At 33.7% G+C, this 26,993-nt stretch overlaps 4 protein-coding genes across 9 annotated transcripts; 2 read left to right on the plus strand and 2 right to left on the minus strand.

The window, feature by feature from the left end:
* Window positions 1-1,301: 1,301 nt before the first annotated feature.
* LOC113857913 (peptidyl-tRNA hydrolase, mitochondrial) lies at window positions 1,302-5,830 on the minus strand. Of its 2 annotated transcripts, XM_027490201.1 has the most exons (8): window positions 5,723-5,830; window positions 5,419-5,503; window positions 5,273-5,340; window positions 3,139-3,189; window positions 2,973-3,046; window positions 2,493-2,551; window positions 2,326-2,402; window positions 1,302-1,699 (listed from the first exon to the last, which is right to left on the minus strand). In XM_027490201.1, exons 1-8 carry the CDS (start codon window positions 5,828-5,830, stop codon window positions 1,568-1,570), a joined length of 654 nt encoding a protein of 217 aa, XP_027346002.1. In that variant the 3' UTR covers window positions 1,302-1,567. The 2 variants fall into 2 exon arrangements, 1 of the variants encoding a protein (XP_027346002.1); XR_003503317.1 differs by lacking the exons at window positions 1,302-1,699; window positions 2,326-2,402; window positions 2,493-2,551; window positions 5,723-5,830 and adding an exon at window positions 4,070-4,311 and having other exon boundaries at window positions 2,964-3,046; window positions 5,419-5,467.
* Window positions 5,831-9,814: 3,984 nt separating this feature from the next.
* On the plus strand, window positions 9,815-18,054 carry LOC113860247 (importin-5). Of its 4 annotated transcripts, XR_003503709.1 has the most exons (21): window positions 9,881-11,214; window positions 11,474-11,677; window positions 11,761-11,865; window positions 11,979-12,044; window positions 12,123-12,287; window positions 12,547-12,621; window positions 12,705-12,859; window positions 13,214-13,349; window positions 13,424-13,493; window positions 13,609-13,736; window positions 14,057-14,113; window positions 14,500-14,685; window positions 14,808-14,900; window positions 15,564-15,649; window positions 15,748-15,814; window positions 15,921-15,987; window positions 16,064-16,200; window positions 16,352-16,443; window positions 16,530-16,596; window positions 17,360-17,620; window positions 17,703-18,048. XR_003503709.1 is itself a non-coding variant. In XM_027492953.1 (20 exons), exons 1-20 carry the CDS (start codon window positions 9,991-9,993, stop codon window positions 17,522-17,524), a joined length of 3,345 nt encoding a protein of 1,114 aa, XP_027348754.1. In that variant the 5' UTR covers window positions 9,815-9,990; the 3' UTR covers window positions 17,525-18,054. The 4 variants fall into 4 exon arrangements, 2 of the variants coding, with proteins under 2 accessions (XP_027348754.1, XP_027348753.1); XM_027492953.1 differs by having other exon boundaries at window positions 9,815-11,214; window positions 17,360-18,054; XR_003503710.1 differs by having other exon boundaries at window positions 9,838-11,214; window positions 15,142-15,649; window positions 17,360-18,049.
* Window positions 18,055-20,895: 2,841 nt separating this feature from the next.
* Window positions 20,896-21,630, plus strand: LOC113860222 (ethylene-responsive transcription factor ERN3-like). Its single transcript, XM_027492917.1, has one exon. The coding sequence runs from the start codon at window positions 20,896-20,898 to the stop codon at window positions 21,628-21,630; it is 735 nt and encodes a 244-aa protein (XP_027348718.1).
* Window positions 21,631-23,540: 1,910 nt separating this feature from the next.
* LOC113857529 (tubulin alpha-3 chain) lies at window positions 23,541-26,452 on the minus strand. 2 transcript variants are annotated; one of them, XM_027489522.1, is made up of 5 exons: window positions 26,199-26,392; window positions 25,688-26,102; window positions 25,097-25,605; window positions 24,351-24,471; window positions 23,950-24,265 (listed from the first exon to the last, which is right to left on the minus strand). In XM_027489522.1, the coding sequence occupies exons 1-5, from the start codon at window positions 26,309-26,311 to the stop codon at window positions 24,146-24,148; spliced, it is 1,278 nt and encodes a 425-aa protein (XP_027345323.1). In that variant the 5' UTR covers window positions 26,312-26,392; the 3' UTR covers window positions 23,950-24,145. The 2 variants fall into 2 exon arrangements, with proteins under 2 accessions (XP_027345322.1, XP_027345323.1); XM_027489521.1 differs by having other exon boundaries at window positions 23,541-24,471; window positions 26,199-26,452.
* Between the last annotated feature and the right edge of the window lie 541 nt (window positions 26,453-26,993).

Here is a 26,993-nt window from a genome sequence, read left to right on the forward strand (position 1 = left end):
GAATGAGGTGGTGTATATCAGTTTAAAATGAAGTATTATAATACAAAATAAATCAAACAACCTAAAAGTTTCCTTTGAAAAGAACCAAAGAAAAAAAATGGCCGAGGATCAGAGCATGTTGTATCTCATAAAACATGTTATTCCATCTATTTTTAAAAAATAGAAATGATAGTGGGTATTCATTTATTTTGCCTGTGATTACCGTTCACCATAAATGAACAATCACTGCTAAGGAATCTTGAACACAAATACATTAAATATGAAGTATGAATACTAGCAAAGCAACATGCAAAAAGTACAAAGCATGCATATGGTACTACGGAAAATCAGATCTGTCAATTATTTTTTAAAAGGTCCTCATGGGACGTGGTGCACATGGAAATTTACTTAACGTTGAAAACTTGTTTTTGAATTTTCCAGCATGATGGTTGGATTTCGGAACAGCTGGCTGCAGTAAATCATTTTCTATCATATTTAGCCCATAATGTTATGTTGCGAGGAATGTATAATAATGAATGTGTATGAAACCAACTGGATCAATTCCAGGAACGCAAAGTTCAGTTTCAATCAAATTAAACTTAAGCTTATGAATGTTCAGCATGTTAAAAACTAACGTGGTTAAATATATTATTTATTATATCTTATAATAATAAAAACAATTATTTGGTCTTATAGTTTATCTTTAAAACTTGGAAATGGTTACGGCACGCATCAAATCAAGTGTAAAAAACTGCAAATCAAACTCAAGTTCAAGATAAATTGTTCAGACCTGAAATGGCTCTCAAAAAGTCGAGATAAAAGGATCAGAAGAAATTAGTTAAAGAAAATTAATAAATCAAGTAACATGACTGATTGTTTTTCAACCAACTTAATTAAGACAGGCCCAAGCCTTCAAAACTTGAGTATGATTGTGATAGACATTCAACCCCCTTTAATTATTATTTTGTTTTTACTTTCCTTATCCAAGTATTCGTACCTTCTATCTAACCTCTATATCAAGTCACACACATAGGTAGTGAACGTGAATTATAACTGAGGTTCCCAATCTGCATTTTATAATTACATCCAAGTCCAATATCTTAGCTTAGCTTGAATTTTGAGGAATTATCCCTCTTCAGTTCAATTGCATGTCGCATTTCCCTACCTTCTTTGTGATTCGTGCCATATAGCATCTACGATTACGATTAGCAACGACAATTTTTCTCGGGGGGTAAATTTACATGCAAGTTTCAATGATGCCCCTTTTAACAAGTCTATTGATACAATTCACCAATACATCAAATGTGTGATCAGTTATCCTATCAGTGTGCGTTCGCGTTTGCACAAATGCCCAATACAGTTAGAGACAATATCCAAATCAAAACAAATCGAAGGAAAACAAATTGGTCAAAAACCATTCAGAAAGCTATATGTATCTCAGGAACATTTACAAAATTCAGCCAATTTCCTATCGCTAATTTTTACACATCCATAACGTTTTCAAACTCAAGTTTTATATAATGTATCGCAACCTACAAAGCGAGGAACTGGTCATACTTAAGATGCAACTTGCCTTCATGGAATCATATCAGACTGGCAATGTCTGCACTCTTAAGTGCTTATACTTTTGTTCTTTGTTGAATCTTTTGGCACTCTCTGCCAAACCTTTAGATAAAAGGAACTTCAAGGCATCGACCCCCTCTTGCAAAGCCTCATCAATCTGTCCAACAAGAAGGACGAGAAGCAACAGAGGTGAAGATTTATGTAACTAGGCCCATTTTCAATATAGTGCATGTCGCACGATGTACAAAACATGCAATAGTGTTGACAATAAAAAAAAAAAAACACAAAACATGCAATAGCAATTGCCACAAGCTGGCCACATGAAAACCTCGATACTATAGGCCCATTTTCATGGTAGTGTTCTACAACCTCTACACATATTGCATGGTATTAATAACTGTGTCCACTTTATAAATTTTGCCCTTAAATTTTCTCGATTAGTACATCCAATTTCAATCATTAGAAATCCACCCAATTAGTTAGCGTGATTTTAGGACATTGCACGAACGAACGTGGAAAGTAACCACTATCGGATTTGTCATTTGTCACACCCCATAGTGCAGGCACACATCATCCCCCCTTAGCACCACATCACTACAATGCCAACTCATTATTTTCCATTTATTTGAACTTTTATTAATAATAGGATTCATGTTGTACTGAGTAGAAAACCCAAGGAGCAATGTCATATTGTCGTTGTAATTTGAACCATGGGAACTAAATTGGAGCTTTCGTTACACAAGAGGAACCAAAAGTGCATGTAACAGTACACCAAGACCTTACCCGCTGTCTAGCTGTTACGTTAAACTTTTGAAGCAAAAATGCTTTAGGATCCATTTGCCCAGGAGGCCTACCAATCCCTAACAACAAAACAAACTGAAAATGAAAAAATAACAGTAACAATCTAAAATGTAGGGAAGGAATAGAGAATTTGCGACGTAAGTACCAACCAATTCTTAGCCGAGGGAACTCTTTATTTCCTCTGAAGTTGCAGATCACACTCTTCAGCCTGGTTGAGAGAAAAGTGACGACAAAGTACAAGATGAGTAGCAGTACTCAAGAAGCAATCGAGTAGAAAAAAATCAGAGCTGGAAAGATTTCATGAACTCATTTTCCATCCCAATTCATCCCTTAAACACAATTATTGAATTACAAACACCCACTTCTCTACTTCAGCCACTTTACAAAATTGATTTTCCTTTCCACCAGAAACAGTGAAGCATTACAGATATGATGATAACATACGGCCACTAGACATGCGACAAAAATGTAATGAAAATGGCGGATTACATAATTTAATGATGCATAATAAACATAATATCTTTAGAGGAGTAGGTATTTCAATTGGGCAACAAGTTTCTTCTGGTCAGGGTAAGAAAAAAAGAACGAAGATAATACTAAGTTTACTTCACAATTATCATGTAGTGTACCCTTTGTGACTTCCATGACCCCCTTTGTCGTAAAGACGAAGCACCCCACATGGCAAGTTCATGTCATCGTGGAACTGCAACCAAATATTTATTATTAAATAAAGAAGAACACATCTATTACCATTTAGATACTTGAAAGAAAGGTACAGTGTATGGATTAACTTACCACAAGCACCTGATTAAGAGGTAGCTTGTAATAAGCAGCCAGTGGTCCTGTCTGCAGTAAAATGAAGACATAGAATGACATAAATCGATAATAAGCACAAGGATTCCTAGGCAACCTAAACATCAACAACACAAGCAAATGAAACCAGTTGCATGCCACCTCAAAAATAGAAATTTTCAATGGAAGCAATATTAGTTTACTACCTTACCCCAACAAAAAGTCAGCATTTCCAACAAAATAGAACCAGCAAAAAGCAGAAAGGAAAAATGTAAGCAATCAGCCACGATGGCCGTCTTTCAACCCTAAATTATTTACCATAAAACTATCTTCAATTTTCTTTTTCCTCTTTTCCTTGGGTTTTTTATGAAAAAAGAGGGGGGGGGGGGAGGGATTAATGGTATTCACCAAGGCCTCTATTTGACAAAAGAAATTAATCCAGAGGAGATTCATAAAATGATACCTTTCCCTAGCACTTCCATATTCCCTTCCATTTTTTGTCTCCAATTTGAAAAAATAGTATCAAATAATCAAAACAATGAATTCCATTCATTCTTTTCCACAATGACTATCACCTTACTCTACCATGTATTTAAAGATTTTTCCTTAAACAAAAAAATAAAGTAAATCTGCAAAAACCCCTATAGGAAACCGCAAAAACCTTTCGCAAAAACAGAAAACTTAACTACCACAACTGCCCCAAGACTCTCCCAGGAAACACCTAGTACAAAACTCCTGCAGCATAAGGGACAGTCTAATACAAAAGTAACCCAAAAACAACAGTGAGACAGCTTCAATTCTTTGAGAGAACCTAATGAAGTCCTCTAATTCTTTTAAACCCTCCATAATTGACTGTGGTAACTTAGAAGTTTCTTCTCCACCTTCATCATCTTTATATGATAGGTGTTTAGAGAAATACCATCTTAGTCTTTACCTCACCCAATGGATCAACCAACTTTATCCCCATTAAATCAAGGAGTGATTATGGATCACATAGAACAATTTCATTGCCCAAAGGCCTAGCAGAAATAATATCCTCGTCCATTGCCCTCTCAATTTGGCCAAAATGATTTCATTTATTCAACGTCTGGGGAAAGCACAATTCCCTTTGCTCTGTGGGATCTTGGCAGACTAAATATGAAATATCATTAAATCATCTACAATCCCTCCTTTCATCTGAAACATTCCAAACAGACTTAATTAATACAGATTTAGTCACAGAATAAGAGATCTCCATAAATATCTAAAGATAGGATACAGGTACATTTCATAAAGGGCAATGAGGAAGGAGTAAAAGAACCATAACCCTTACATACAAAATAGAACCTTTCTCATGCATTATAATCTATATCTCGCACACATGACAATGGCAACAAACCTATAGGTTGATTCTCCACCGCACATACATAAAAAAGAACATGGATCTCAAAGAGCACCAAGGCCAAGGAAGATACAAATTACAATAAATATGAAGAATATGAACTAGATAACCGAATTAAGGGTATGAAGGACACTATCAGTACACAAAGCGCACCCAAATAATTATGTCAGGGTAAGAGATTCAGATATGGGTCTTGAGGAATAACAATAAATTCCATTGGCAAATATCAGTATATAAAATCAAGTAAATAAATGAGATATCGAATAGATGTACAGTTATGTGTATTGGATACAACACCATTATGTGGATAGGACAGTTCCTGAAAAAATTAAGAAATGTATTGCGCAACAAATTACAAAATAGTACACTCCATGTCAGCACTTGAAATTGCTGCCAATACCCAGATGTTTCTCTAGCAGCCGTAGTCAATTTCAAGAATTTTCCTATCACAGTTGTCATAACAATGTAACCTCATAGCCTATGAACTTTCAATTTTTTAACTGTTTGCAGTTATAGCGCTACATTGTAACATCACAACAATGCCAAATTGCCAATCAATTAGAATGAAATTCAATTTGCAAACCAGAAAAGCTAACCCTCAAAGTAGGTTATAGACTTCAGCAACCGAATGTATAAGACACTTTTGCCAGGTTCAAGTGAAAAAAAGTTATAGATGATACAATTTTGCAGAAACTAAAGTAAAATATCTAGATGGATAAGAGAGAAGAGAAAAGCCAGAATATCTTATTTCCTTACTGATTCACCACTCAGATTCATGTAAGTTTGAGGCTTTGCAAGGAAAACAGGAACTTCATCAACAAAACCTGTAACAAATTATCAAGTCTAAAATTGATGAATTACAACAAATATCAAAAGTGGAACATTAAATGCAGCAGACAAACCTTTTCCAAAAATGGCTTTGGAATGTACGGTGTTCATAGGAATGCCCTGTGACTCGGCAAATGCATCAATCATCTCAAATCCCACCTGGTTTGGACAAGAAGAAAAAAAAATTGAATTTCATTGTGGAATTGCCAATTCAGACATTTACTAAGCCCTGTTACAGAACACTTTTCAAGTAATTTGGTGGTTGATAACTAAAACTTGTAACTACAGAATCTAACTCCCGACAAACCAGTAATTGAACTGAACAAGCTGCTAACAGAAACAGTAGTATTGAATAAGCAGAAGCAGAAAGAAAGGTACATTGTGTCTAGTTCCTTTGTATTTGTCGCCAGGATTTCCCAACCCCACAAAAAGCCAAGGATGCGGAGTAAGGGTGCAAAAGCAACGCTTACATAATCTATTAAGCATATTCCCTGTGGATCAGGTAGGAGAAAATTTCAGATCAGAGAGACTTATCTCATCCACCTCCCACTGTCATGTCAATAACAATGAAGACTGATGAAACAAATAAAATGAATGCATTGGCAATTACCTTACCTATCTTACGCTACCTGCCTTCACAATAACATATACACTGTAGCTACTCAGTTTTCCTTTTGCCAAGGACCAGAGGCTATTGATTCAAGGTTCAGATGGTTTGGATTGTGATTTTGGGTTGGGTGAGTGCGTGATTAAATGGTGCACAAGTGCATCAGAAGATTTTAAATATTGGATACAGTAATAAATTAATACAGTTCAATTGATTACCTTCACCTAATAATACAAGTTCTTGTGAAGTTTGTTGTTTGGCCAGAGCGAGTTTTGAAAATTGCAACAGGATTTGTTAGGTAACCCTAAGCCTGTACTTTATTTTGGAAATTCCAGTATTCCTAAATATTATAAATTTAACTAATTTTTTTAAAAATTAAATAAAAATAATATATATTATTTCAAAAGTTTTTTAAAACTTTAAATTTTATAAAATTTTCAAATAATTTGTTTGTGTCCCTTTTTAATTTCATTTAGAATCACAAAAAGTCAAACTGGTGAGAAAAAGGATGACATAAATGGGCGGCCCAACCCAAACCAATTATTCTGCCTTAACTTGTATAAATTTGACAACAAATATAATTTAATTGTGCTTTTAATTTATGTATAATTTTATATTTTTACTTTTAATTATTTATACTTAATTTTTATAATTTAAACTAATATATAATAATTAAAAATTTAATGAAAACATGATACATAATTAATTTATATAAATTATAAAAATAATCAAAGATAGATAAATAAGTTTTCATTTTATTTTATTAAAATAATTTATATTTATTAATCTGTATATTTTTTTGGTAAAGAGGAAGAAGAAAAAAATATATCATATATTTATTTTATTTTTGTTAATGATTGGATGATGTTTTAGGTTGAAAACTTAATTTAAATAGTTAAGTATAAATAATTAAAAAACTAAAAATGTACATTAATTATTATATGTTTAAATTAGATAAAATAAGATATTATTTCAATGGTTTAGTATATTTATAATCAATATTATGATAATTTTTTATACAAGATAATTGCATGTTTGAGTATCTCATATGAAAAACAATTAAAAATAAAACATTGTATTTGAATTGTATGACAAATTACTTTTTCTGAAGTAAAATTTTAAAAGAAGATATAGAATTATGTATAATAATTAATTTTGTATTTGAATGGTCAAATTTTAAGAATAAAATGGGATAAAATTTGATTAGAAAAACAGGTATGTATTTGGAATATTTTATTTTTGTGAAATATGTGAAAAAGGTGAAAAAAAAATTTGAAAATGTAACTTATAAAAATATATTATTTTTACAAAACAAACAACTCGTGGAATCACTAAAATTTGAGATTTATTTTTCATTTTATCTTTTGTAATTAATTATTTCAAATACAAAACTAACTAATTTACATGATTTTATATTATGTTATTTTTCTTATCTTAAAATAGTTATTGTTTTATACATTTCAAAAAGTGTATGATATTTTATATTCACTTTTTATCTAATATCTTCAAACGTGGAATTTATTTGATAAAAAAAATTATAAATATATTTGATTGTTGGAATTTTTAAAATTCATTGAAATACATGCTAAACTAATAGTTTTTAATTATAAACCCTAAAACTCTCTTATTTTTAATAAACTGTTTAAATAATAATTACAGTAAATGCAAATTAAATTTCAATTTTTGCCAAAGAAAAACAATTTTCTTACACTTTTTAAATATAATCATAAAAAAAAAAAAATCTAAACACACACTAAATGTTTTACAATTTCTTGTATGATGTAACTTGATTTGAAAACACTTTGTTGAAGAAAAAAAAAAACTCTGTTACCCCAAATCAAGGAAGAGAAAAAGAAGAGAAGGAAAGGAGCTTGTGACCCAAAACCTCAATTATTATATAGCAATTATTGTGATTCACATCTCTTCTAACAGATTATGCCTATGAATTTTGAAAATGTTGCAAGTTGTATGCATCTCTCATGCTTGTTCCTATTGTTTTCAAAATATTCGTATTTCCTTGAATTATTATGGTATTATTAATGATTAATGATTTTCAAAGATTTGGTAGTTTCCAACATTTTTAGAAATTGCATTCTATCTCCTTCAACTTCAAGCTGATATAAAATTGGTTTTGTTTTTTTTCTTATGGTTGCAAATCCTTTTAATTATCCTTTAAAATCGAGATGCTTTAAGTTTTTGTCATATTTTATTGTGTAACGTCACATCAATGAAATTGAAAATGAAGGGTTGGATCAGATAATTCCATTTTCCTTAGAAAAAGTAAATATTTTAAAGTAGTTATCAGAATTATATAAATTAATCATTTTTTATTTTTAAAATGTATGTTAATCCTTTATTTTGATTTTTTATTTTAATTAATTTTTAGTTTATATTGCTTTTTTGCACTCTTTTGCACATAAAAATATCATCATTGATATTTATAAATATTTGAAAGATTTTTCCTAAAAAAAGTTTCAATGTATTCTTAAATGAGAAACGTTTTTATATTAGTTATTTCTCATCATATTAATTATTTTTTATATTATATATTTGTTAAATTTATTTTAATATTATTTTTAAAAATATATATTTTAAACATTGATTTGATAAAATAAAAAAATTAGTACTAATAATTATAATGCAATAAAGAATTTTAGTAATTATAGGATTGTCTATTTTTAAAAATAATTTAAATTGAAAATATTATGATATTGATTTTTTACTTAAATAAAATTATTTAATTTAATAATACATAGAAAATTTGCTAGTGTTTTGTAAGTTTATAAATTGATTGAAATTTTTGTAGCTTTTAAGAATAATACAAGGATTTTAGTTTTAAAAATCTTTAAATATATAATCAATTGGGTTATTTAACCCAGTTTACCATGGAAAAAAACATCTAATTCATTTAATTTCAACAAGTAATTTAAATTTTTACTTTTTAAATTGTCTTCATTGTTCTTGAAATCATAGGCTACATGCATCTTGTTTTCTCCTTCTTCTCGTGTTGTTTTGCACAGAATCGTAATGTAATTTTATATGAATTCATATGACGAGTTTTTTATTTTCATTTTGTATCTAAAACTTATTATTTTAGTTAATATAAGCTAAGATAATTTATTTGAGAAAAAAAAACTCATTTAATGCATTTTTTTTCATTTGTAAAATTTAAATTCAATTTTTTATTTTTAATAAATTAAACTCTCCAACATGCCGTTGAATAAACAATTTCAATAGTAAATAATAAGTCATTAATAAACAATATTTGATATACAAATTTAGCTTTAAAATATATTAAAATACTATAAAATTACTAATGAAAAAAAATACAAAATAACGATAAACTGAATTTACAAATTAAAACAGACCAGTTCACATATTTCATTGTGCTATAAAAAGGATTGAATTAGGCAAGTAGCTGATAGCTGAAAATGAATATGGTTTGTTTATTTGGATTTGGGTCGTAGATTGTCTCACCTTCTTGTCACATACACGCTTTAGGTAACGCATATATCGTAACGATGGGATGCTGGTTTCAGCTTTGCTAGCTGACATACACACAACTGCATCTTTTTATATAATATTTACCAAATTTTTAAAAAATATACATAAACTTAAAAACTAAAAAAGAAAAAAATATTGAAAAAGATACTGTATTAATTAGTAAAAACACTGTGCAAATACATAAAAATAAAAACACAAAGGTGGATATAATTTAAACAGAAAAGGAAAGCATAGACAAACGTAATCATGATTGATGACCTAGAAAACAAAACACAGCTAATAAAAAAGATGTGGTTGCCCTAATTAGCCCCACTACTGTGCACGGTAACCTAACCAAGCCTTTTCCCATTTATCTTTCTGACCAATAAACCACAACACACTTACTTACACACACACAAACACTCTTCCTTTCCTTGCTCGCACCAAAACCCACTCGCATTGCAACCATATAAAGTGACACACACACAAACACACTCTCCTTCTTTCACCATCATCATTCACAATTCAATCAAAAACCCTAACAGGCCTCGCCGCCATGGATCCGGAGGTGCAGCAATCGCAAGTGGCGGCCATACTCGGGGCCGATCCATCGCCATTCGAGACGCTGATCTCGCACCTCATGTCTTCTTCCAACGACCAACGTTCCCATGCCGAAGCACTTTTCAACCTCTGTAAGCAAACCGATCCCGATAGCCTCTCCTTGAAGCTTGCTCACCTTCTTCACGCCTCGCCACAGCAAGAGGCACGCGCCATGTCCGCCATCCTCCTCCGCAAGCAACTCACGCGCGACGACTCTTATCTCTGGCCTCGTCTCTCACCTCACACTCAATCCTCTCTCAAATCTCTTCTTCTCTCTTCCATTCAAACCGAAAATATCAAATCCATCTCCAAGAAACTCTGCGACACCATCTCTGAACTCGCCTCCGGCATCTTACCAGATAACGCTTGGCCTGAATTGCTTCCTTTCATGTTCCAGTGCGTATCTTCCGATTCTCCTAAGCTTCAAGAATCAGCGTTTCTCATTTTCGCGCAGTTGTCTCAATACATAGGCGAATCCCTGACTCCTCACATCAAGCACCTCCACGATATCTTTTTGCAGTGCCTTACTTCTCCTTCCGTCAACCCAGACGTTCGAATCGCTGCCCTAAACGCAGTTATCAATTTCATCCAGTGCCTATCCGGCTCCGCTGATCGTGACCGGTTCCAAGACTTGTTGCCCGCGATGATGCGCACGTTGACCGAGGCTCTAAATTCCGGCCAGGAAGCCACAGCTCAGGAAGCTCTCGAGTTGCTCATCGAGCTTGCCGGCACCGAGCCCAGGTTTTTGCGGCGGCAGATTGTGGATGTTGTTGGTGCTATGCTGCAGATTGCCGAGGCCGAGTCACTTGAGGAAGGGACTCGGCATTTGGCGATTGAGTTTGTGATTACTCTTGCTGAGGCCAGGGAGAGAGCCCCTGGAATGATGAGGAAGTTGCCTCAGTTTATTAGTAGGTTATTTACAATACTAATGAATATGCTTTTGGACATTGAGGACGATCCTGCTTGGCACAGTGCTGAGACGGAGGATGAGGATGCTGGCGAAACCAGCAATTACAGCGTGGGCCAAGAGTGTTTGGATAGACTCTCTATATCTTTGGGCGGAAACACCATTGTTCCCGTTGCGTCTGAGCAGTTGCCTGCATACTTGGCTGCCCCTGAATGGCAAAAACGTCATGGAGCACTTATTGCACTTGCTCAAATAGCTGAGGGTTGCGCAAAGGTATTCAAGTTGCCAAATTTTCTTGTTGGATGTTTTGCTGCCTTTTATAAGGAAAGGGCACTTAGAATATTCTGTTGTTGTTACTGACATTTCTATTGTTAATCTTGTGTGTGTGTGTGTGTAAATAAAGTTTGTGATAGTTGTAGTTGGTTGTAACTGATTATTTCTTGTTGTGCAACAACTTTGTGTCCACATCTCAATGATTCTTTTCTGGGGTCAATTGTGATTTTGATTTTCCACCAACTTCCAATTGCTGCAGGTCATGATAAAAAATTTGGAGCAAGTGGTGGCTATGGTATTGAACTCCTTCCCTGACCAACATCCCCGTGTAAGGTGGGCAGCAATTAATGCAATTGGGCAACTATCTACTGATTTGGGTCCAGATTTACAAGTTAAATATCATCAGGGAGTATTGCCAGCACTAGCTGGAGCCATGGATGATTTTCAGAACCCACGTGTACAGGTTAGAATCCCTTCGGTTGAACTTGAATTAATTTTCTTTATTGTTAAGTATGGATTCTTGAATCAATATTGTCTATTATACAGGCACATGCTGCTTCAGCAGTGCTCAACTTCAGTGAGAACTGCACACCAGATATTTTAACGCCATACTTGGATGGAATAGTTAGCAAACTACTTGTACTTCTGCAGGTATTTTTATTGAACTTTATTCCCAAAAATAATGCTATTTTGGTAGTTTTGCTGAATTATCATATGATTGTATTTTCCTTCACTTAATTTTGGATATTCTTTACATATTTCAGAATGGTAAGCAGATGGTGCAAGAAGGTGCCTTAACTGCTTTGGCATCAGTTGCTGATTCTTCTCAGGTGTTTAATTAATTTCTTCAATAATTATCGATAATTTATCTTCAGTAGATTGCTTGCTTAATACTATTTCTTCCTTAGGAACACTTCCAAAAATACTATGACGCTGTCATGCCATATCTGAAGGCCATATTGGTTAATGCAACTGACAAGTCTAACCGTATGCTTCGTGCTAAGTCTATGGAGTGTATAAGTTTGGTTGGAATGGCTGTTGGGAAGGAGAAGTTTAGGGCCGATGCTAAGCAGGTAGCTATTTCTTTTTTCATTAAACTCTTTGAAATTGATATGTTGCAACTTTGTGGCTCAATAATATATGATTTCTTTTTTATAATCACTTTTTAAACCAATTTTCCACCATTTGGAATAATAGTCGTTCCAGAATGGGGAAATAAGAAATTAACTGCTAAGTGAACGCTTCATCTCTGTAAAGTACATCTATCTTATCCCTCTGGTCTATTAGATCTCTTATGATTTTAATATTCCATGTATGCTGGTTCTTTACTAGGTTATGGAAGTTCTTATGTCCCTTCAAGTATCTCAAATGGAGACAGATGATCCAACAACGAGTTACATGCTACAGGTATGCCTTTTATATTATTTATTGCATATGCATGAAATGCCAATTGGGGACTTGATTTGGTCTAATAACTTAATTTGTTACAGGCTTGGGCCAGACTCTGCAAATGTCTGGGGCAAGATTTTCTTCCTTACATGGAGTTTGTCATGCCTCCATTGCTTCAATCTGCTTCACTTAAGCCTGATGTAATCATTACATCAGCAGATTCAGACAATGATATTGAGGATTCTGATGATGAAAGGTTCATAATAAATTTGTAAACAATTTACAATTACAAATGATTAATGCATAATATCCCTCTCACTGCACATCTCTCTTGTCATTGTGGTCTTCTGTGTTCACTAATAGTTTAGGCCTCAGGAATTAGGACTTGCATCTAGTGCTTTACTGATCTTTTTATGTTTTGATTTTTCCCCCAAAACCTAATGTTGACACTCTTCGTGCATTTACAGTAAACACATAATCCTAATGCACATTGTTATTTGCACATACTCCTTACACTAATGAGTGTTTTATTCTTCTGGAGAATCAGAAGCACTCATTAATTTTTGTTTAGGCTAGACAACTTGAACTAAGTATTATCTATCCATTGTAGTATGGAAACTATTACTCTTGGAGACAAGAGAATTGGAATCAAGACTAGTGTTCTGGAGGAAAAAGCTACAGCATGTAACATGCTATGTTGCTATGCTGATGAGCTCAAGGAAGGATTCTTTCCATGGATTGATCAGGTTAGAATCCTTTTACACAATAAAGCTTGTTTAAGTGTTTCTTTACACTTGTTAATAACTTGTATGCCATGCAGGTTGCAGGAACTTTAGTTCCACTCCTCAAGTTTTATTTCCATGAGGAGGTTAGAAAAGCAGCTGTTTCAGGTATAAAAAATAACTGTTCCACTGCATCTTCTGTTGTTCAATGATTTTTCATGCACAGTAAATGTGCTTTATGCAATTACCCTAACTGTTTTAATGTTTGTCATTTCCAATATAGCAATGCCAGAATTATTACGATCTGCAAAGTTAGCTATAGAGAAAGGGCAATCTCAAGGTCGGGATGTATCCTATTTGAAATTTTTGACTGACAGTATCATCCCAGCTCTGGTGGAAGCATTGCATAAGGTAATTGTTATTCAAGTTTATCCATTTCAATCGTGTTACAATGGAATTTCTTTGTCTTGGTTTCTATGAGTGAATATTTTTGTCTTTTGATTTGAAATTCTCTTGAATTTTTTTTAAGTTCTAAACATTCATATAAAAAAACCCAAAGCAAAATCCTTTGTTAGTGCATCATGTACTTTTTTGTTAGTTTAGGAGACCAGTCTAGACATGGACTTCAGGATCAAGATTAATCTTGGTGATATTTGTGGTGCACTTTGCCTGACTTGGTAGTGTCCCTGAGCATTTCTTTGCTAAATTTTCTCATTTCTGTTTGCTTCCAGGAACCTGACACAGAGATTTGTGCAAGCATGTTGGATTCATTAAATGAATGCTTACAGGTTTGGTTCATGAGATGTCTTGGCTATATATTTTCTTTGTTTTTGCTTTTTTTGGATCAGCTCCTATTCTGTATTTTATAGAACCATGATTGTCAAATATACCTTGGCATACTTGATGTTATAACTTATAATTGAAGTTCAATGCTTATCATTATTATTTAGAGGCCGATGCTTTATTTATTAACACAATTGACAATAGAATATTATGGTCATATGGTGTCATTTGTTCCATGTAGCCGATCCCACCTATGGGGAGAAGGCTTGATTTTTGTCTATTTTGTTCATTTTCATCTGCATTGCATGCTTTTGTTGATCTCTGTACATCAGTGGTTGAGTAGTTGCATCCTAAGATGCTGGTGTTCTGATTTTTTTGTTACCTCATGTAGATCTCCGGTATGCTTTTGGATGAAAGCCAGGTCAAATCCGTTGTTGAAGAGATAAAACAGGTGATCACAGCTAGTTCAAGTAGAAAACGGGAGAGAGCCGAGAGGGCCCAGGCTGAAGATTTTGATGCTGAAGAGGGGGAGTTGATTAAAGAGGAAAATGAACAAGAGGAAGAAGTCTTTGACCAAGTTAGTTGTTCTGTCTTTTCTAAAATAATTCTAACCATCAGAAGTGCTGGACTACTATCTTTGTGTTTTAAGTTTATTCAAATAATTTGATCTCCTTCTAAAGTATGTATACATTGTCTCAGGTGGGTGAGATATTGGGAACTTTGATCAAAACCTTCAAAGCCTCCTTCTTGCCTTTCTTTGATGAACTTTCATCATATCTGACACCTATGTGGGTATGTTCTTTGAGGAAGCTAGTAACTATTACTTAATTAGATTTTCGATGACTCTTTAATTCTATTTATTCATTTGATTCACTGGCTTGCCTTCCGGCCTTATCTTTTATTATTGTCTTGATTCTGTTATGTCTATATTTTACTGTTCTCTCATTTTTAGTTGGTAAATTATAAATATGATTTCAAAATGTAGAATCTGTGTGACCTTGCTAATCTTTTTTAACATGGGGGCATTTTGAAGATGCGAAGATTGCCTGTTTAAAGTTGTGTTAATGAAAGTTAAGTTCGTTTTAAATGAACATTTAATCTTTGATATTGTGAATATTTTACTTTAGTTGTGTGGAACATTAGATAGAAATCTAGATATAAACTTGCAAAGTTCATGGTCATGTAGATCTATGTTTGACTCCTAGTTCTGATCTTTACACCTATCATCTCTGAGGTCACATTTATCTTCACTCTCTAGTTTGGTACACTTATCATCTTAGCTTTCGAGAGTTTCTTTTCAATGAAATGATGCATTCTACTATGATTAAGCTGTGAGACTTACATCAGGCAGATTTCTTCTAGGCACAAAGCCCATGGATTAATTTTAAGTCTAATTTTTGAAAGACTAAAGCATTTGTCATTGTTTTGATTTTTAGTTTGATGTTTCGTATATAGGGAAGGGACAAAACTCCTGAAGAGAGAAGGATTGCAATTTGTATTTTTGATGATGTTGCAGAGCAATGTCGTGAAGCGGCAATAAAGTAATAACATTTTCTTGCTAGGTTACCACTTTAGTGTGCAGTGATAATTATGAAGATATCTGTTATCAACCTCATTGTTTTACTTGCCAATTGCACAGGTATTATGATACATATCTCCCATTCCTGTTGGAGGCATGTAATGATGAGACTCCTGATGTCAGACAGGTCAGCATTAAGCTCTCTCTGTTGATCAACTCCAACATTTTTAATATGATATTTATTGTTTTAGCTGTTAGATTATTGATGTTAGTATTTCTTCATCATTCTGTAGGCGGCTGTGTATGGCCTTGGTGTTTGTGCAGAGTTTGGTGGATCTGTGTTCAAGCCTCTCGTTGGAGGTACTGCTTGATAAATTACTAAACTTGGAAGCAGTTGTATTATATTTCATAACAAGTTGTTGTTGGGTTACTGCAGAGGCTCTTTCAAGGTTAAATGCTGTGATCCAGCATCCTAATGCTCTTCATTCAGATAATGTCATGGCATATGACAATGCTGTTTCCGCTCTTGGAAAGATTTGCCAATTTCATCGCGACAGTATTGATTCTGCCCAGGTCATTTCATATTTTCCCTGCATAACCTGTTTTTATGATTTTGGTTCTTGATTATGTCTGGCATTATTATGATCTATTCTTTGTGGTTGAATTTGTTTTGTTTTGGTTGAGGTGATAGTTAATATTTTTTGTCTCCCTGTTATACTTTCAGGTAGTTCCTGCATGGCTAAACTGTTTGCCAATAAAAGGTGATTTGATTGAGGCCAAAGTTGTTCATGATCAGCTTTGTACAATGGCTGAGAGGTTAGGGGACTCTTCTTTTTTGAATCTTATCTGCTTATGCATATCTTTTTTTCACTGTTCTAATTGCCCTTTGTGTTTATCTGCAGGTCTGACAGGGAGTTGTTGGGCCCAAACAACCAATACCTCCCAAAAATAGTTGCAGTGTTTGCCGAGGTTAGTCTTTGTTGTGAATTTGTGCATTTGTAATTTGTCTGCTTTTCCTAAAATTAAAGGTTTTTTTTCTTAATCTTTTCTTGGGGCAGGGGTTGGTTTGAATCCTAAAATGAGTAAGAATTTTGTTTTGGTGTAAGAATTTTGAATAGAAAGAAAGCAATACACAAGGAAATTTAGATTGCTTCCATAACTAAGACAAAGAATACATTAGTCTAGCATTCTCAAATTGCAGCGTGTCAACCTAGGAAATTCTCTGCAGTGAAGCATGCACGGAGCATCACAGGGGGCATAAAACTTCATCCATGGCATGTCCAATGTTTAAAATTTTTCATAGGAATATTGATTCATTTGGTCTGTTTTGGAGACCAGAAAAGTATAAAAGATTGTGTAGCACATTGTCATATGACAAACATGAATATTTGGTAAATGTGGTTATTTGTTTGTTTGTTTGTAATTATCAAAGCAAAATGTCAGATTATATGATTGACTTCCATAATTTTAGTCAACGTAATGCAATCATTTCTAGTTCATTCGAGGAGCTGATGCTCTGTTCTTTGTTTGTGTTTATATTGACAATGTTAATGTTTATATAGTTAAATTGAGAGTTGTGTCATGCGTTTATTCCATGAAAACCTTGGTATGTACAAAGTGAACAGTTCTGTTCTAGCTAACAAAGGGCACGTTTAGTGCAAATCCTTTTGGTAATATATATTTGACTTGTTTGAAATTGTTTCTCTATTTAATGGAATGCATTGTGTTACAGGTTTTATGTGCTGGTAAAGACCTTGCGACAGAACAGACAGCTGGCCGCATGATCACTTTACTCAGACAGCTCCAGCAAACTTTACCACCCTCTACACTTGCTTCTACTTGGTCATCTTTGCAGCCGCAGCAACAGCTTGCATTACAATCTATCCTTTCTTCATAGTTTTCATTGCTCTGCTGCATTATAATCCACCATTTCTTCATAGCCTCTGGGGTTGGCAGTTGGTGTCTTGCACTTTTTGGAAACAAGCTTTTTCCAGTTTGGTGATCTCTATATTTGTTACCCATTCTTTTTGCCATAAGATGGTTTCCATCATTCATTCTTGCATGGTGTTTTACAGCAACATGGCTTCAGTTTTGAGAATGCGGAGTCAATTGTGATTGGAAAGGGAACTTTCTGTAGAATGTGTATATTACAAGTGTTAATAGTGCGATTGAGTCCGAAAAGGAGGTTAGGCAATTGTGGCGTGGGAGCTTCTCGTTCTATTCCTCTTGTTTCTTTCTTTACCATATTGCGTGAGAATATAGGGTTGTCTGGGGGGCAATTCTTGCAGTTTTGGCCTATTTATTGTATTGGTTTTTTTTCAATCAGACATTATGAAGTGTATCATATGAAATACTAATGCTATTTATTCATTGAGGTTGCGAACAGTTGTTTTTTATTTATAAATAATTTGTTGGCTTTTGGTTAGTTCAAGTTATTTATTTTCATGTATGGAATGTACCAAACCTTGGTGTTTTGAAAGATTTGTTTCGTACTGCTACATTGCATGGACACGGTACAGTATTATTGACAATGATAAGATATGTAAATATGATAGTTTTTTAACAATTTAAGATACGGGAATTTTTTTATAAGAAAATGTAATATAGTTTTGACATGGAGAGTTGTAGAATTTGTGTGTCGGGTTTTGGATATATTAACAATTGTGAAATATTATTGTACTTCTCTGAACTTCATGGGCGAAGTAGCGAGTGCTTTATTTGTTTCTGGTCCAAGTTGCTTTATTTTAAAATGAAGTATATATTTTTCATTAGGCACCTTCGCCAAAGGATCCAAACCTGGTGGTTTATCGATGGGCATCGATATCATCAATCCGAGATGTTCATGCCATGATAGTTGGGGAAATGGGCATTGGTATTTCAGATGGGCATTTTAATGTGAACGTTATGATGGAGATTTATGGGAGAATTGAATTTTGCACTTTTTTATATCAATGTGATTTCTCTGGGGAATCAGTTGCTTTGATTGTTTGTGGCAGGAATCCTAGTACACGTCGAAGCACACAAGAAAGTTTAATTTTAAATTATATTATTTTTTTTATTTTTATTTTTTGCTAATTTTTAAATTATATTATTGATATGATATATATATATATATATATATATATATATTTGAAGAAAAGAGGGGAAAATTGATATTATAAATAAAGATTAACTTTTTTCCTCTCTATTTTTTCTTTAACTAAAAAAAATCGTTACTATATTTCCAGTATTTATTTTTTTCCCTCCTTATCGAAACAAACTAATAACATTTATCAAATCCAATTTTCTCTCAATACAGATGGAGCCATAATATCTTTATGAGATTTGTAAGTACAATGACTGCAAGTGTTTCATGAGATTATTTTAGCTTTGATCAATCAAAATCATGAACAACAGCATCACGTTTAAGAATAAAAATCATGTAAACTTCTTTAAGTTAAATTTTCTGCAAATATAGTATTTTCCACTATTTTTAAGTTTGTTTTATACTTCGATGTATTAGGATTACATACTGCATTGATGAATTTGATTCCTCTGAATTAAGATGTTTTACTTTAAAGGAAAAAGTATAGAACTATAACTTTCTATTAAGAAGATAGTGATTCAAAATTTAATAATTGCATAAGGTGCATTTGGACAGAAACTTAACTATTTATTTAATAAATTTTTATTATATAAGGAGTTTAAATTATAAATTAGACCATAAACTCTATTGATATATTTATAAAAATCATAAATTATTTCAACAAATTTTCTCTAGACTCTTTCAAATACAGTTATAATCTATTGCAGGTGTGCATGCATTTTATAACAATCTTAAATGTTGATTTTTTAATCATTGTTTATAATTGTACTTTATTTTCCACAATACATTTCTTAATTTAAAGAAGTTGAACCTAGCATTAATGATCCTTTTTGCAAAGTTGTCAATCTTAAAGATTTTTTCTCACTTTTTTTTTTTTTTGGTTCTGTCCTGATATTTCGCATTCATTGTTTTAAAATGTGATTATTTAATTTAATCCTTGAATTTGTTTTCTCAAATAAAAAATTGGCTCATTGGCTTTCTATTTTCCTTTTACTTCTTCATTCAACTTTAACAACCAAAAAACTATTCCCAAATTTTATGTCTTATCCAGTTGAAGACTCATTAAACAAAATCAAATTTTATTAAACAAAATCAAATTTTTATAAAACCAATAGATATAATCCATTTACACCAAATGCGAAACTTTGGATAAGATACTTATAAATGTTTAAACTTGCATTGTATATGAAAGTGTAATTTCAAGTTTGACAGTTTTGTGGAGCTTCCACTTCAAATGTCCTTGAACAAAACAGGTAATTGGGGAGAATGCTGTTTAAGAAGTACAACCAAAATTTAAAACCTCCTGACACGCTCAGAGATATTTTTTGATATGTCACATTCTACGACTAAGAAATATAAGAGGCATAATTTCAAGGTGAAAATAACGTACCACTATCTTTATTATAGTTTCTATAAAATACACCCACATGCACCGCGCTGATGGATCAACTCAGAAAGCATATTAAAATTCATTTTTTTAACATGTATTCAAAGTATACAGTGTTGAAAAAAAAAACGATAAAATTTAATAAATAATCAAATTTTATTAAAGTTATAAAATTTAATAAAAAAATTATTTTTATAATAGTATAAATTTAAAAATTATTACACTCATTATAATTCGTTAAATATAAGTTAAATAAAAGATTAAAATTAATTATAAAAGTTGTTCAACTTTTACTGCTGTCAAAAAATTCTGTTCCATTTAATATTATTATATAATTTTAATATATTTTATTAAAATTTAATTTTTCTAATGTATATCTATCATATATGATAAATAATAAAATTTTATTAAAAAATATAATATTTAATATTAAACCATGTAATTTTTATAAAAACTTATAAGATTTTGATATGTTAGAAAAACAGATTAAAATTTAGGCCCGAAAGGCAACATTTTATGTAAGTGGTCATCACGAATCAGGCTTTACTTCAACTTGGTTGACCAAATTAAGGTTGAAGGTGAGGAAGACCACTACAGTTACAAGCCAAACCCCACATTAATTTAAGTATTAGAGCTAAGACTTCAGATTTTAGAAAAAAAGGTGACAAGAAACTAAAAACGAGCTCTCCACTACTCTAAACCAACTGAAATTTAACCTGTGATATATTTTTTAAAACTTCACATGTATCTATATATATATATGGCTAATTTGATTGTATTTGTAATATTAATGGGTATGGAATATCAAAACGAAAAGGGCAAAGATGAGAGGTTCAGTGGGAAACTGAAGATGAAGAACAAGTCCAAGTTTGTTGGGGTGAGACAAAGAGCTTCTGGGAAATGGGCAGCAGAGATCAAAGACACATCAAAGAAGATTAGGATGTGGCTTGGTACTTATCAAACTGCTGAAGAAGCTGCTAGAGCTTATGATGAAGCTGCATGCCTCCTTAGAGGTTCAAACACTCGCACCAACTTCTCTACTCATCATGGCATTGCCACCAATTCTCCTATATCTATCAAACTAAGAAACATCCTTGATCGTAAAGCCATCTCAAGTCAACTTCAAATTCAAAACCAATCCTCTAATATAAGCCCCACTTTCCAACCAAATGGTGCTACTACCATTAATAATATCATGGACATGGTAGACAACCCTACATGTAGCAGTGAAGGTAAGTCTTTGTTTTGGGTTCATAACCAAGTCTCTGATAATCCGTATGGGATAGATATGAATAATATGATCAACTGCTCAATGGGAATTGTATCAAATACATCGCACTTTGATTATTCTTGGCCATTAGCTCCACAAAGGATTAACGAGCTACCAACACCAAAAGATGTTTTGAATGTAGAAAGCCAATTGTCAGACTCCCTATATGCCATGAATGAATGCCACGTAGAGGATACATATGAATATAAGTATGATTATGATGCCAATTATCCTCTCTCCCACTTTTCCTGCTTCACTTGATTTCTATATTCATTCCTATTCTTTCTTAGTACACACCATGATGAGGGTTCCGAAAATTCATGCTTTGTAATTGGATACTTGGTTGTACTATATTCATTAGTTTGTAAAAACATAATATTACCTTTGTTCCATGTCATTTTCTTTAACTGTGAGGGTAAATTAAGAGCACTGAATTTTCAGATCCACCTCTGCTTCACCATGTACTTAGAGGAATGAGTTCAGATTTTGGTATCATAGTACAAGTTTCAGCCATGCTTGTTACTGCTGTACTGTGCACAGGAAGGCACAATTATGCTCAGCTCCTCAAAGTTAGTTAACCCATTGGATAAAATGCAAGCAAGAATATTTATGAATATGTGCTGAGGGCATATTTTCATCCTCACTCCTCACCTCAATATAATAATGTGTACTGTAAAGTCAAATTTGCATTCAACCTTGATTCTCTTAGAAATGTCTTCTTAGGGCTTACGATTTATTTAATTAATCCCACTCCTTATGGTTGGATAATTAGATGAACTCAGATGTAAAGATGTACCTTACATTTTGTGTTATATATCACATTTAAAATAATTTCTGTACACAGATTGGTGCATTTCCATGGTTTACTTGTGAAAGATTCATATTATTTTATGATCAATCATGTATATATAATACAAGTATTGAAATGACTGTAAAAAAGGACGTTCAAATATGACTGTCCTCAAAATAAACAAATGTTGTGCATGTAACCCGAGGGATTGACAAGGTTTAAGGAGTTGACCTCCCTATTTGGACTATCCAAATCCAACGACTAATGATTGTGATCGAAGTGATCCACAGAGAATAAGTATGAAATAGTGTCTTTGGTGGAGTTAAAACATATCCCACTTCCCTCGGGGATGGCACCCACAACTTGAGTAAGCATAATTAAGAAGGGTCCTACCTCTTGGAAAATTTGATCGTTGGAGCTGATTACTACTAAAATTATGTTGAAGGATCAAATAACCATTTGTGCAGTAATTCTCTCTTGAATATTATTTATTATTTATGCATGGAGGGGAATGGGGTGTTGGGGGGCACTTGTGCTTGACTGTTTATAACATCTTGATCTTTTAAAATTAATTTTAGTTAAAATTGAGTTTTAAAAACTCTTATCTCAAAAGTAAATTTATAATAAAATTTAATACAAGATTTCCAACTCAATACAAAATCACCTCAAGGTTACTTTTACTAGAATCACATTTGGAGATGATTTGCTCGGGTTAATCTTTGAATATCAAACTATTTAATTAAAATTTTAAAAATTTTCCGTCAATCCACCAACTTTGTCAAACAATGTTTTTTTTCTTTAAAACTTTGTAGTATAAAATATAGTAAAAAATAAGAAAAAAAATATTAAAGCAAATGATTTTTTAATACAAAAGACTAATAAATTTTTTAATTTTTTAAAATTAAAATATTTGACCTATACCAATTTTAGGACTGACTCCACATTTGGATACACTTGCGTGTTTTAAACACACAATTGTTTCTAATTGTGTAAAATTATAGTATAATTAAATGCTAAATGCCAACCCAGACACATTAAAAAGTTTTGCATAGAGCTCCTTTATTCCCAACGCTGTCGTACTAATGGCTTTTTACCAATTCTTTTAAAATAGCCCCATATGCCAGGTGTTACAAGAAATTGTCAATGTCTTGCAATCCATTTTCCATATCTGGAACCTGCAAAACAGACTCCCCAGCCAAAAGATAACCAATAATTAAATCGATTTTTGGATAGACAGTTGTAATTTTATTTTCTCGAAAGCACTGTGAACAGCATTAATACATTGCCGATTTCACGAAATCGATTCTGTAATTGGGACATTCAGGCTAACAACTATACTTTGAACTTTCCCAATTCGGTCCTTGGTAAAATATTTTGATTTCATTTTGAAGGCTTTTATTATGTTTGATTACCTCAATTCATGCTAAGTACTTCATTTGGAACAATCCTACTAATACTTATAGCTTTCTAGCATTTTTTCCCTCAGATACACTTCCATGCGGTAAGCTTTCACTTGATTCACGTGCCACAAGAAGTTTTGGCACTTACCTCAAACTTCATCTAAACAGAAGCAATCATAAAAATAAATAAATAAATACTTGAATCGGTGAACAATCACAATTAAGTAGGGCCATTTTAGCCAACAGCGATTCCAAGAATGATGCGTGTTGGAAAAAATACAAGGGAGGAAACGTTTTGCGAGGTGAAATTGAGACAATCAAAATGGAAATCTAGTGAAAGAAAATTGCGACCGCGAATAAAAGAAAAAAAAAACAACTTTTGACATTGACAATTCTGAATACATGATTGACGCCGCAAACAAAAGATCCTAAATCAACATGTAGAAGCATAATGATGAGCATTTCACAGTTTGAATGATGGAACTATATCACACAGAAACAAAAAAGAAATAACAATACGGGTGCAGGGCAATGTAACGAAGCATATACCCTTTTTTAGTAGAAACAATAATAAAAACACCTTCAGTTATAAGGTAACATCAAAAATCATCTCCCTCCTCTTCATCTTCTGCTCCCTCAGCACCGACTTCCTCATAATCTTTCTCAAGAGCAGCAAGATCTTCACGAGCTTCCGAGAACTCCCCTTCTTCCATTCCTTCACCGACATACCAGTGGACAAAGGCCCTCTTGGCATACATGAGATCAAATTTGTGGTCAATGCGAGAGAACACCTCAGCAACTGCAGTGTTGTTACTGATCATGCAAACAGCCCGTTGCACCTTAGCAAGGTCCCCGCCCGGCACAACCGAAGGAGGCTGATAGTTGATACCACACTTGAAGCCAGTTGGGCACCTACCATGACAAGAATCAGCAATTCCATACAAAACTATAATCACACATGCCCACATAATCCAGAGATCAACACAGTGCAGCATCCACTCATTAATCATACAATTAATTATTTTTAGGCAGTGTTCATCAGACATATAAGCTCACTTGCTAAATGGGTCAAAATAGATATGTTCGGAAGTGCTTCAATTGAGCTTAAATCTCATATAAGCACTTAAAATGTGTTCTGTTCAACATCCAAAAGTAACTGGTTACCAGAATTGTAGTCAACTACTTCCAATAAACATGCTCTCACGTGATGCGTTTGGAAAAATAACTAAATTAAGTACTTGTTCAATAGCTTCAAATTAAATAAAATCTTACCAGTTATGTTAAAAACAGCTCATAGAAAAGTCATGAACCACTTTGGTAAACTGAATTAAGCTCTACCAAACAATCTCAAACATTAATAGTGTGTTTGGATTCCCATTTAAACAGCATCAGATCCATGTTTATTTCAATACTACTAGCTATAATTTTTGTTTTAGATCCCTATTCACAAGTTTTTCAAACACACAGTAAATGCATGATAATCACAGCCATAACTTGATAGACAGAAAAATGGATTACGAGAATGGGTATACTATACCAGTCAACAAATTGAACGGTCCTTTTAGTCTTGATGGTGGCAACAGCAGCATTGACATCTTTGGGAACAACATCACCACGGTACATCAAACAACAAGCCATGTACTTGCCATGCCTGGGATCGCACTTGGCCATCATGCTGGCAGGCTCAAACACCGCGTTGGTGATCTCCGGGACGGAGAGCTGCTCGTGATAGGCCTTGGCGGCGGAGATGACAGGTGCATATGAGGAAAGCATGAAATGGATGCGAGGATAGGGCACAAGGTTAGTCTGAAACTCAGTGATATCCACATTGATAGCCCCATCGAACCTCAACGACGTCGTCAGAGAGGAAATGATCTGAGAGATCAACCTGTTCAGATTCGTGTACGTAGGCCTCTCAATATCTAGGGATCTCCTGCATATGTCATAGATCGCTTCATTGTCCAACAACACAGCCACATCCGTGTGTTCCAAAAGAGAATGCGTGGAGAGAACGCTGTTGTAGGGCTCCACAACCGCGGTTGAGACCTGAAATCGAAAGAGAATGGTCAAATCTGAAACTGAATTGGGAACGGTTAGGGTTAGGGTTAGGTTTAGGTTTAGGTTAAACCTGAGGTGAGGGATAAATGGTAAAGCCGAGTTTGGATTTCTTGCCGTAATCGACGGACAAGCGTTCCAAGAGGAGGGAACCGAGGCCGGAACCGGTACCACCGCCGACGGCATTGAAGACAAGGAAGCCTTGGAGGCCAGTGCAGTTGTCGGCGAGTTTTCGGACGCGATCGAGGCATAGATCTACGATTTCTTTGCCGACGGTGTAGTGGCCACGGGCGAAGTTGTTGGCGGCATCTTCTTTGCCGGATATGAGTTGTTCGGGGTGGAAGAGCTGGCGGTAGGTTCCGGCACGAACTTCGTCAATGACGGTGGGTTCGAGATCTACGAAGACGGCTCTGGGAACGTGTTTGCCTGAACCCGTTTCGCTGAAGAATGTGTTGAAGGCGTCGTGCGCAACGCCGAAGGAGGAATCGCTGTTGAATGTTGATAGATAGATAGATAGATAGGTTATTAAATTGATGTAATTAATTAATTAATCAAAGAGTAATAACAAAAAAGAGCGATGATACCTTGGCATGATTCCATCAGGCTGAATGCCATGTTCGAGGCAATAGAGTTCCCAACACGAATTTCCGACCTGAATGCCGGCTTGACCTATGTGAATGCTTATTATCTCTCTCATCTTTGTTTCCAGTGAGTGAGTGAGTGAGTGAGCGAGCGAGTGAATGAGAGAGAGAGTGTGTGTGTGAATGAACGAACCCCCGAAGAAGCGAATTGTTTGTTGGTCTGTTTCAAAATGGGATTTGATAAACGTTTAGAATCCGCACATCCCCATCCCATCCCTCCCCATTTGGCGCCAGCCTATCCGACCCCACCCATATGCCCCCCTTTCCCCTCTCTCATCACTGTTACTCCTTTTCCACCACAACTATTCCCTTTTATTTTACCTAATCTTTTCTTTTCTATTTTCTTCTTAACTTCAACCAAATCTTTTCTTTTACCTTTATATTTTTTATTTATTTTTCTTTAAATATATATTCAATTATTCTTGTAAATTACTTTTAAAATATGAAAATTATTAGTTATAGGCAGACAAGAAAAAAAAATTGATCCCAAATCCATGTCAACTTTGCTATAAGTACAATATGAGTATATAATATAAATTAATAAGTATTTCTTTATCACTAAAGAGTTACTTTAAAGTATTTATTATATATGAGTCAAACGGATAACTTGAATATCAACTCAAATTTGTGCAAACTCGTCAGTAAGTTGAGATTAAGACAGGGATAAGACTTTTTTTTTAGTTATGTTTGAAAAAATAATTAAAAGTTTATAGTTGAAAAATTAGTTAAAGATTTATA

The sequence above is a fragment of the Abrus precatorius genome, unplaced genomic scaffold (assembly GCF_003935025.1).
Source record: "Abrus precatorius isolate BTA unplaced genomic scaffold, Abrus_2018 Scaffold2, whole genome shotgun sequence".
In the NCBI taxonomy this organism is placed as follows: domain Eukaryota; kingdom Viridiplantae; phylum Streptophyta; class Magnoliopsida; order Fabales; family Fabaceae; genus Abrus; species Abrus precatorius.

Coding starts and splice junctions, on each gene's coding strand:
- LOC113857913 (XM_027490201.1), bottom strand. CDS start 5,830: ATGCTTAATAGATTATGTAAGCGTTGCTTTTGCACCCTTACTCCGCAT. Junction 5,341..5,418: donor CAAAGCCATTTTTGGAAAAG/GTTTGTCTGCTG, acceptor AATTTGTTACAG/GTTTTGTTGATGAAGTTCCT. Junction 2,552..2,972: donor GGTCATGGAAGTCACAAAGG/GTACACTACATG, acceptor TCTCTCAACCAG/GCTGAAGAGTGTGATCTGCA.
- LOC113860247 (XM_027492952.1), top strand. CDS start 9,991: ATGGATCCGGAGGTGCAGCAATCGCAAGTGGCGGCCATACTCGGGGCC. Junction 14,901..15,563: donor CATATCTGACACCTATGTGG/GTATGTTCTTTG, acceptor TTTCGTATATAG/GGAAGGGACAAAACTCCTGA. Junction 15,815..15,920: donor AGACTCCTGATGTCAGACAG/GTCAGCATTAAG, acceptor ATCATTCTGTAG/GCGGCTGTGTATGGCCTTGG.
- LOC113860222 (XM_027492917.1), top strand. CDS start 20,896: ATGGAATATCAAAACGAAAAGGGCAAAGATGAGAGGTTCAGTGGGAAA.
- LOC113857529 (XM_027489521.1), bottom strand. CDS start 26,311: ATGAGAGAGATAATAAGCATTCACATAGGTCAAGCCGGCATTCAGGTC. Junction 25,606..25,687: donor CCATTTATCCCTCACCTCAG/GTTTAACCTAAA, acceptor TTTCGATTTCAG/GTCTCAACCGCGGTTGTGGA. Junction 24,472..25,096: donor ACCGTTCAATTTGTTGACTG/GTATAGTATACC, acceptor TTGTCATGGTAG/GTGCCCAACTGGCTTCAAGT.